Genomic DNA, 10,645 nt, shown 5'->3' on the forward strand with positions numbered 1-10,645 from the left:
ATAGAACAAAACATGTAAAATCTCCTAAACCGGTGTTTACCACATACCTTATTTTTGGCGTTTATCAAACAACCATACTAAAACTCCATTCATTTCCCAAATAGGCTTTGTCCAACTAACCATGGCAGAGTTAGTGCCTAAAAAAAGACTCCATTACTATTACTCGCAGTAGCTATGTTTACATCCAATTGGTGACAGATTTTCATATGAATATTGTAAAATATGCATAAAAACAATATGCACATTTTCCCACCAGAGATGTGTTTCCATTAAATTCCATAAAAAGCTGTGCGTGATGACATTGTGCACATAAAAATACCTTTTGCTGTTAAATTCCCATACCGAAAACTAAAAATACAAGTTAAATGGGTTTGCATCGCATTTTGAACTCTACTGATGGTTTCTCACAAAAATTGTTTTGCGTTATATAGCGAGTGTGCCCACTCTGGTATTTGCACCAGGCTCTAGCCGACCCGGTGCGGGTATACCTACAGCACCAGTCAAAAGTTTGGACAAACCTACTCATTCCAGGGTTTTTCTTTATTTTTACTATTTTCTACATTATATAATAATAGTGAAGACATCAACACTATGAAATAACACATATGGAATCATGTAGTACCAAAAAAAGTGTTAAACAAATCAAAATATATTCGAGATTCTTCGAAGTAGCCACCATTTGCCTTGATGACAGATTTGCACACTCTCCTTGTTATTTCACAGTATCTCTGGACAGAATATGCGTCAAGTCAATAAAGTTATTCGCCAGGCTATAAAATGATTGTAATATGTATTTTTTTTTTATTAAATAAAAATTATATTTCTATGATTTCTCTCTCGTTATTTCTCAGTATCTCTACAAAGAATGTCATCGGAGATTCAATTGACACGTGCACATTTGCGCTGAGTTGCCATCTTAGAGAAAGAGAAACGAGTAAAAAGCAATGGGATAAAAAGTACCCAAACCAGTAGGCACAATTGTATTGTTTTTTATTTTTATTTACGGATAACCAGGGGCACACTCCAACACTCAGACATCATTTACAAAAGAAGCATTTGTGTTTAGTGAGTCCGCCAGATCAGAGGCAGTAGGGATGACCAGGGATGTTCTCTTGATAAGTGCGTGAATTGGACAATTTTCTGTCCTGCTAAGCTTTCAAAATGTAACAAGTACGTTTGGGTGTCAGGGAAAATGTATGGAGTAAAAAGTACATTCTTTTCTATAGGAATGTAGTGAAGTAAAAGTTGTCAAAAATACAAATAGTAAAGTCATGTACAGATACCCAAAAAAACTACTTAAGTAGTACTTTAAAGCATTTTTACACTGGTAAAAAGTCTGTGGTTGTATTTGATTAACGTTTATTGAAAAAGTATGGATTTCGTCAAACAAAGAAAGGCACGCAACTACAGAGGACAAGCATAGGTACAATGTAGGCGTTTCATGATTTACATTTTTTTAAGTATTGACTTTGGGCGAATCTGTAGTCGGAGCTAGATTCCAATGCAAATAGTCCAGGTAGCCATTTGATTAGCTGTTCATGAGTCTTATGGCTTGGGGGTAGAAACTGTTAAGAAGCCTTTTGGACCTAGACTTGGCGCTCCGGTACTGCTTGCCTTGGGTTTGAAGAGAGAACAGTCTATGACTAGGGTGGCTGGATTCCTCTGACACCGCCTGATATAGAGGTCCTGGATGGCAGGAAGCTTGGCCCAAGTGATGTACTAGGCCGTACACACTACCCTCTGTAGTGCTTTGTAGTCGGAGGCCAAGCAGTTGCCGTACCAGGCAGTGATGCAACCAGTCAGGATGCTCTCGATGGTGCAACTGTATAACTTTTGAAGGATCTGAGGACCCATGCCAAATCTTTTCAGTCTCCTGAGGGGGAATAGGCTTTCCTCTCTAATTACAGGTACATTTTCTCAGCTTCACCCACTCTTTAGGCCAATTAAAAATCTCAGAATGAACCCTAACTATTCTCCAAAACAATATTGTCACTAGTTACCAAAGCCACAGCTATGTCGTAAAAATTCATTAAAACAAAACCTCGCTTTTTGGTCTTAATTCAAGATTAAGCATACGGTTAGCAGTGTGGTCAGGGTTAAGGTTAGGTTTAAAATAAGATTTTAAGATGATCAATTTTCGAAATGGGCGGGGTTTAGCCAAGGTTGAAGATGACAATATACTCTATTTTCGACCTATGGTTTAGCCATAATGATGACTTTGTGGCTGTGGTAACTAGTGACGACACCAACACAATGAAGCCCCATCGCACCACCATGCGTAGCAACAAACCGGCTTGAGTAGAGCTCGAGCTCAACAACGTCAGAGCAAACGACAAATTAAATAGGTGTAATTTGAGAGATAAAGTGCAGACATAACGGCACTTGGGGCAAGTAAAATTGCATGTTTTTGAGCGATCATTGTTAGGAATTGGTGTTTGGTCCATATGCATAATGATGTCTCTAATAACGTTGACATTATTCAGCAATACTTGAGTTAGTCGGGTGGACTCTAGGGCCTGGGCAGGATTTAAAAGCCAGGGCATTTCCCAACAGAGACCAGTAGCTACTAGCACCCGGTTTCTGACAAGACCGTCTGGGCCAATATTATTGTCCTTGCTGGTGTGTTGGGGAAATAGTTAAATCCCTTTTATGTTGCTATATATTTATTGAGGCTTACAACAAACCGTCCGTGTTGTTAAGTTGATATCGCAGTCCATATTTTGATGCTGCTACTAACGTTACACTACATACCCTCACACTAGGTCCTAAATAGACACCGCGGAAAAAATGGCGGACGACCCCAACGCAGCAGACAGGAACGTGGAGATATGGAAGATAAAGAAGTTGATCAAAAGTCTAGAAGCTGCTCGTGGGTACGTGTGGACATGACAAGTGGAAGAAATGACAAATGCATGGTGTTGTCAGTGACTTTCTTCATCATATTGAACCACTAACTTGAAGCTAACGGTACCAGGCCCAGCTAGCTAGCAATTCTTTTAGTGGAAGTTTTAGCTAGCTTACTAACTAGCAGTTAGTTTGAGTATTTATTTGAACGCATAGTTAGCAACTAGTTGGCTAGCTGACAAGCTAGGTCACATGTCATTGGCATTGATCTACGTTTCGAACGTTTGAGTAGTCATGTAGCTAGCTAATGTTACCACAGCTAACGTTAACTAGCTTGCTATTAGTTTTGTAACTTCAATGACTTCTTTACATTCACAGCTAGATAGCTGACAATACTAGTATCTGAAATTCACAGCTAGCTAGCTGATAATACTAGTAGGCTGTCTGACAATCTGAATCTACACATTGTTTTGGTATAGCAAACACATAGCTGATACCCAACCATATTTAGCTAGTCTTTACATTCAAATTGAGTGACTGGACTAAAGTTTTCTTTTTTAAAGTGTAATTTCATGGCAGTTTTCACTGACCAAGTCAAAACTGTCAGTGCCACATCACTTAAATAGGCGTTGACTGGCTGGCAATAGACCTGTCAGCCGGAGTAGCTGATATAGTTAATTTTAGGTCAAAAGATCAAGCAATAACTATGCTTTTCACTCTGAAAAAACTACTGTGACCTTCACCCCCTTGACTAGGGGCAGCAGCAAGCTTGTGGCCCACACCTGTCAACATGGTTGTCTAAACAAAAATGTGGAAATATGAGACTACTACTGTAGTAATGTCCTCATCTGACAACCTGTCATAAGAGCTTGCCTTAGAGCAGTCAGGTTTAATGCTATACTTGTATGAAAAGGCCTGGCTTGCTTGGGTAAACAGGACACATCTGTAGGGAAGGTTTAGTAATCCATAACCTGTGGTTTCTGTTTTTACAAAGTTGTTAAAATGTGTGTTTCAATAAATAGCTTGCAGACATAATTTCACCTGAGTTACTGTGCAACTTACTTTCTACTCAAAGGACGTGTTAGAATATGCCTTGTGTTTTAACGTGGGTTTAATGCAATTGAACTCCTCTCAGGAATGGTACGAGTATGATCTCCTTGATCATCCCTCCTAAGGACCAGATCTCCAGAGTGGCCAAGATGTTGGCTGATGAGTTTGGCACTGCATCCAACATTAAAAGCAGAGTCAACAGGCTCTCTGTGCTCGGAGCCATCACCTCTGTACAGCAGAGACTCAAACTCTACAATAAAGGTGTGTGTGAAGTCAGTAGTTAAACCCTATCTCTCTCCTGTATTAAGTAATTTGGGGTGGTCCTAGCTGGGTTACGGGCATTTCTTATTTCAGTCAATTGATCTATGAGAGCAAACTTATTTTTGACCCTGCAGTGCCTCCCAACGGCTTGGTTGTATACTGTGGCACCATTGTGACTGACGAGGGCAAAGAGAAAAAAGTCAATATCGACTTTGAGCCTTTTAAACCCATCAACACTTCGCTGTATCTCTGTGACAACAAGTTCCACACAGAGGTAAGGTTGTTCAACACTCCTCGGTCCATTGTTTTCTCACCTCGCTATATCTTTCCTATGGACCTACAGTTGAAGTCGGAAGTTTACATACACCTTAGCCAAATACATTTAAACTCAGTGTTTCACAATTCCTGACATTTAATCCTAGTAAAAATGATTAGGTCAGTTAGGATCACCACTTTATTTTAAGAATCTGAAATGTCAGAATAATAGTAGAGAGTGATTTATTTCAGCTTTTATTTCTTTCATCACATTCTCAGTGGGTCAGAAGTTCACATACACTCAATTAGTATTTGGTAGCATTGCCTTTCAATTGTTTAACTTGGGTCAAATGTTTCAGGTAGCCTTCCACAAGCTTCCCACAATAAGTTGGGTGAATTTTGGCCCATTCCTCCAGACAGAGCTGGTGTAACTGAGTCAGGTTTGTAGGCCTCCTTGCTCGCACACGCTTTTTCAGTTCTGCCCACAAATTTTCTATAGGATTGAAGTCAGGGCTTTGTGATGGCCACTCCAATACCTTGACTTTGTTGTCCTTATGCCATTTTGCCACAACTTTGGAACTATGCTTGGGGTCATTGTCCATTTGGAAGACCCATTTGTGACCGAGCTTTAACTTCCTGACTGATGTCTTGAGATGTTGCTTCAATATATCCACATAATTTTCCTTCCTCATGATGCCATCTATTTTGTGAAGTGCACCAGTCCCTCCTGCAGCAAAGCACCCCCACAGCATGATGCTGTCACCCCGTGCTTCATGGTTGGGATGGTGTTCTTCGGCTTGCAGGCGTTCCCCTTTTTCCTCCAAACATAACGATGGTCATTATGGCCAAACAGTTCTATTTTTGTTTCATCAGACCAGAGGACATTTCTCCAAAAAGTACTTCTCTTTGTCCCCATGTGCAGTTGCAAACCGTAGTCAGGCTTTTTTATGGCGGTTTTGGAGCAATGGCTTCTTCCTTGCTGAGCGGCCTTTAAGGGTTATGTCGATATAGGACTCGTTTTACTGTGGATATAGATACTTTTGTACCTGTTTCCTCCAGCATCTTCACAAGGTCCTTCGCTGTTGTTCTGGGATTGATTTGCACTTTTCGCACCAAAGTACGTTCATCTCTAGGTGACAGAATGCGTCTCCTTCCTGACCGGTATGACGGCTGCGTGGTCCCATGGTGTTTATACTTGCGTAGTATTGTTTGTACAGATGAACGTGGTACCTTCAGGCGTTTGGAAATTGCTCCCAAGGATGAACCAGACTTGTGGAGGTCTACAATTTTTTTTCTGAGGTCTTGGCTGATTTCTTTTGATTTTCCCATGATGTCAAGCAAAGAGGTACTGGGTTTGAAGGTAGGCCTTGAAATACATCCACAGGTACACCTCCAATTGACTCAAATGATGTCAATTAGCCTATCAGAAGCTTCTAAAGCCATGACATCATTTTCTGGAATTTTCCAAGCTGTTTAAAGGCACAGTCAACTTAGTGTATGTAAACTTCTGACCCACTGGAATTGTGATACAGTGAATTATAAGTGAAATAATCTGTCTGTAAACAATTGTTGGAAAAATTACTTGTGTCATGCACAAAGTAGATGTCCTAACCGACTTGCCAAAACTATAGTTTGTTAACAAGAAATGTGTGGAGTGGTTGAAAAACAAGTTTTAATGACTGTATGAATGAAGTGTATGTAAACTTCCGACTTCAACTGTATTTGCTTATATCACATTATGACTAACTGGGAATGGAGTTTTGCCTTTGGATTGCACTATTGGAACAAAATGGTATCTCATGATATATAAAATCAGTGTTGCCTGTTTTGGTGAAACAAGTTGGCGTTGTTTTTGTAGCCTGAAGTTATGCACAGCCGATGGTTAATATTGACCACCTAATTCGATGTAATTTTTCATCTTACTTAATGTATTTTGTCTCTCTCAGGCTCTTACAGCCTTGCTCTCAGATGACAGCAAATTTGGTTTCATTGTGATTGATGGGAGTGGCGCCCTCTTCGGAACCCTGCAGGGCAACACCAGGGAGGTGCTGCACAAGTTCACAGTGGACCTACCCAAGAAGCACGGTAAAAACCCTACATTCACATACAACGTATACTTATGAACAGAATTACAGCCAGCCTGTCAACACACAACCATGTATAACAAACAGTCCTCTTTCAGGCAGAGGAGGGCAGTCTGCCTTGCGTTTTGCTCGTTTGAGGATGGAGAAGAGACACAACTACGTGCGAAAGGTGGCGGAGACGGCGGTCACGCTTTTTGTTTCCAACGACAAGGTCAACGTAGCAGGCATGGTCTTGGCTGGTTCAGCTGACTTCAAGACGGAGCTCAGCCAGTCAGACATGTTTGACCCGGTCAGTATCTCCAGACCCACCATTCCAGGTCTTTCTGGTGCCATTGTCAGCATTGCCATTGTAGTATTAAACGGCCGATATGTGATCTGTTTGTTGACTGATGAATTGCTGACTCGTGTCCATGCAGAGGCTACAAGCAAAGATCCTGAAGCTGGTTGACATATCATATGGTGGGGAGAATGGGTTCAACCAGGCCATTGAGCTGTCCGCAGAAGTACTTTCCAATGTCAAATTCATCCAGGAGAAGAAACTAATAGGTACTTGGATACAGCAGATCTCTTGTTAATTTGTGTGAATGTCTACTCCGATATCGGCCATCAGTGCTTGAGTGTCTCTCTGGCATGGACATGATCCATCCTGTTGTCATATTGATAATATAGAGGACCTTTTCTCCCAGGACGGTACTTTGATGAGATCAGCCAGGATACGGGGAAGTACTGCTTTGGGGTGGAAGACACACTGAAAGCCCTGGAAATGGGTGCTGTTGAGATCCTGATTGTCTACGAGAACCTGGATACCATGAGATACATCCTACGATGCCACGGAGCAGAGGGACTTGCTATGGTGGAGAAGGGTACAGGTATGTAAATAATATGTGCGCCCTATACAAAATACATCCAGTTGAGGTATTCTTGTCTTAACACATCTCTCTATTTCTTGCCCCTGTCTGTTCTGTTCAACCTCTTCTTCCACTGATCCAGATGAGAAAACGTTGTATTTGACACCAGAGCAGGAGAAAGACAAGTCTCACTTCACGGACAAAGAGGTCAGTGAGGAGTTCTCTTTCCATAACCAACACAAACGTATGAAGGAAGTTCTGTTGTGGTCCCAGATGTTCTAGAGGATCTTTTAAAATGTGACAATTTTCTCTCAAATTTCACTTATGTCTACTTCCTGTGTTCACATCCAGCACTTTTATATGGTGAATTCTCATAAATGGATCTCTCCCAATTTTTCCTGATCCACTTTTTGGGTGTGGGTGTATTTCTACAGACTGGGCAGGAACATGAGCTGATCGAGAGCATGCCATTACTTGAATGGTTCGCCAACAGCTATAAGAAGTTTGGTGCCTGTCTGGAGATTGTCACTGACAAGAGCCAAGAAGGATCACAGTTTGTCAAAGGCTTTGGTGGAATTGGTGGTAAGGGTTTGATTAAACATTCATAACTAAATGCTTTTACTATTCTGGGTTCATGTGAATAAATAAAAAATATTGTCAGTGTAATGCACCTCTGCAGAGTACCTAAGACTATGATTATTCCTTTACTTCACCTCCACAGGGATCTTGCGGTACAGGGTGGATTTCCAGGCCATAGAGTACCAAGGAGAAGACGATGAGTTATTTGATTTGGATGACTACTAGGTAGTTGAGACTGAAACAAGAAATTAATCAATTGAAAGGCTTTCCCTGATTTGACCGACGAGAGACTGGTGGAAGGAAAGCAAGTAGTCAGGAGGGAGACCCAGACCTTCAAATAAAAGACATATCCCTGACTTGAAGCAGTGACTCCATCACCTGGTCGGATGGAGCTCGTCTTGGTTTGTTCCGCTCCACTCTACATAAATGACTGATTCAAAGTGACTGACAGCAAGGCCACGCTCCTCCTGCCTGCTCTGCCTTCTCTAGGCCGCACTGGATAGGCTATACAAATCTATTTCTGTCATCACTCCCCACTTTCTTCTTCAACTCAATTTCCCTTTATTTTAAAATTTTACTTGTACCTGCTGCTGTTGTGTTTTGAGATTTTGATTTTGATTGTTTTGTTTTCCTTTTTTAAATCAAATTTATGTAGAGGGCAGGCAGGGAAATAATGATTAAATTGGAGCTGCTTTACTATCCCATACCCTGTCCCTGCCTCCCGTCTCATCCTATCTTTATTTCAGCACCTGCTTTATTTTCTCCCAGCTCCCCTCTGGTAATTTATTCACTGTTACAGGTGCTGTACTCTGAGCCCATACAGTTTTCTTGTATGTTTTTTTATTTAGAGGACCCTTGCCCTTTATGACTCATACAGAGTTCCCAGAGCTGAGATTAGGGTTGTACATCTACATCGTCTGCTTTTATATTGCCTTGTACACACACCCTTACCACTCTATTGTCTCCTTAAGCATAATGAACCATGCCCACAGTGCTGTGCACCATGCAGACTTTCATGTTCCCCAGAGAGTCTGTGTCCAATGTTTACTGTGATTGATTGTCTGAATTGCACAGTGACAGAAACTGACCAATCTGAGAGCCAGTGTGCTTGTTGCCAGGCAGTTTTGTGTCTGGTCTTCCAGACATGTTACTGGGTTGTGTTCAGTACTGAACAACCAGTTGAAGAACGTGATTATGGTGTCCCAGAGGGCAGTTAACATATGATGTGCTGCATGAGTTTTGTGATTTCAGATGGTCACACCCATGTTGATCAGGCCACCACCAAAGCTGTTGAAGAACGGTGTGTACTGTTTTGGGGAAACGTGTCGTTCAGTACAAACCGTTGTGCAATGTTGCAAACGTTGACGTGTACTGAATGCACCCCTGGTATGAGCACTCTGTATGTGTGAAGTTTTCAGTTCTATCTACATCAGGGATGGGCAACTCCAGGCCTCGGGGGGATGGATTGGTGTCACACTTTTTCCCATCCATAGCAAACATAGCTGATTTTAAACTAATTGCGTTCTAAACTGAAGAGCTTGATTATTGGTGTCAAATCAAATGTTTATTTGTCACATGCTTTCTAAACAACGGGTGTAGACTAACAGGGAAATGCTTACGGGTCTTCCCAACGATGCAGAGATTTTAAAAAATAGAAAAATAATAGAAAAATAACACAAGGAGTAAATACACAATGAGTATCTAACTTTCCTATATACACATGGTACCAGTACCGAGTCGATGTGCAGGGGTACAAGGTAATTGAGGTAGATATGTACATATAGGTAGGGATAAAGTGACTAGGCAACAGGATAAATAATAAACAGTAACAGCAGCGTATGTGAAGAGTCAAAAGACTTGGTGCAAAAAGGGTCAATGCAGATAGTCCGGGTAGCTTTTGCTTAACTATCTAATGAACTATTTAGCAGTCATGGCTTGGGGGTAGAAGTTGTTTGGGGTCCTGTTGGTTCCAGTCAGGTGTGTCAGCTGGGGTTGGGGCAAATGTGTGACAGCAATCAGGCCCCTGAGGACTGGAGTTGCCCATCCCGGATCTACATCAATAGAAATCTGTATAGTTTTTATTATTTTGAGTATGATTGTACTGATGTGAACAACTGTAATGGCTCTGTCTCTAGTCTTTCCCCTACCATTATATTCAGGTAACTGCCAAAATAAAGGAAACGCAAGTAAATGAGGGATACAAAGTATATTGAAAGCAGGTGCTTCCAGACATGTGGTTCCTGATAAATTCCTAAGCTATAAACATCTTATCATGCTTAGGGTCATGTATGAAAATGCTGGGCAGGCCCAGTAGCCCATTATTTTGGCTACCATGGCTATGCCCCCATAGGATGACAATGCCCACACCCACAAGGCATGAGTGGTCACTGAATGGTTTGATGAGCATTAAATCCATATAAACCATATGCCATGGTCGTCTCAGTCACCAGATCTCAACCCAATTGAACACTTATGGGAGATTCTGGAGCGGCGCCCGAGATGGTGTTTTCCACCACCATGTCCATCAACAAAACACCAAATTATTGCATTTCTCATGGAATAATGGTGTCACATCCCTCCAATAGAGTTCAAGACACATGTAGAATCTATGCCAAGGCGCATTGAAGCTGTTCTGGCTAGTAGTGGCCCAACGCCCTATTAAGACACTTTAGGTTGGTGTTTCCTTTAGTTTGGCAGTGACCTGTAGGTTTGACAGACTCCTGC

The 10,645-nt window shown here is 41.5% G+C and overlaps 1 protein-coding gene across 1 annotated transcript; it reads left to right on the plus strand.

Annotated features, from left to right (window-relative positions):
• Window positions 1-2,264: 2,264 nt before the first annotated feature.
• Window positions 2,265-8,632, plus strand: LOC121579888 (eukaryotic peptide chain release factor subunit 1). The gene is made up of 11 exons (XM_041894846.2): window positions 2,265-2,387; window positions 2,763-2,873; window positions 3,980-4,155; window positions 4,290-4,429; window positions 6,357-6,495; window positions 6,593-6,783; window positions 6,911-7,040; window positions 7,181-7,363; window positions 7,485-7,549; window positions 7,777-7,924; window positions 8,064-8,632. Exons 2-11 carry the CDS (start codon window positions 2,788-2,790, stop codon window positions 8,144-8,146), a joined length of 1,341 nt encoding a protein of 446 aa, XP_041750780.1. The 5' UTR covers window positions 2,265-2,387; window positions 2,763-2,787; the 3' UTR covers window positions 8,147-8,632.
• The last annotated feature ends 2,013 nt before the right edge of the window (window positions 8,633-10,645 follow it).

Source organism: Coregonus clupeaformis, chromosome 13, assembly GCF_020615455.1.
Source record: "Coregonus clupeaformis isolate EN_2021a chromosome 13, ASM2061545v1, whole genome shotgun sequence".
Classification (NCBI taxonomy): domain Eukaryota; kingdom Metazoa; phylum Chordata; class Actinopteri; order Salmoniformes; family Salmonidae; genus Coregonus; species Coregonus clupeaformis.

Excerpts from the sequence above, each read along its gene's own strand:
- LOC121579888 (XM_041894846.2), top strand. The coding sequence starts at position 2,788 with ATGGCGGACGACCCCAACGCAGCAGACAGGAACGTGGAGATATGGAAG. Across the intron at positions 7,364-7,484 it reads TATGGTGGAGAAGGGTACAG|ATGAGAAAACGTTGTATTTG; the intron begins GTATGTAAATAA and ends CCACTGATCCAG. Across the intron at positions 7,550-7,776 it reads CTCACTTCACGGACAAAGAG|ACTGGGCAGGAACATGAGCT; the intron begins GTCAGTGAGGAG and ends GTATTTCTACAG.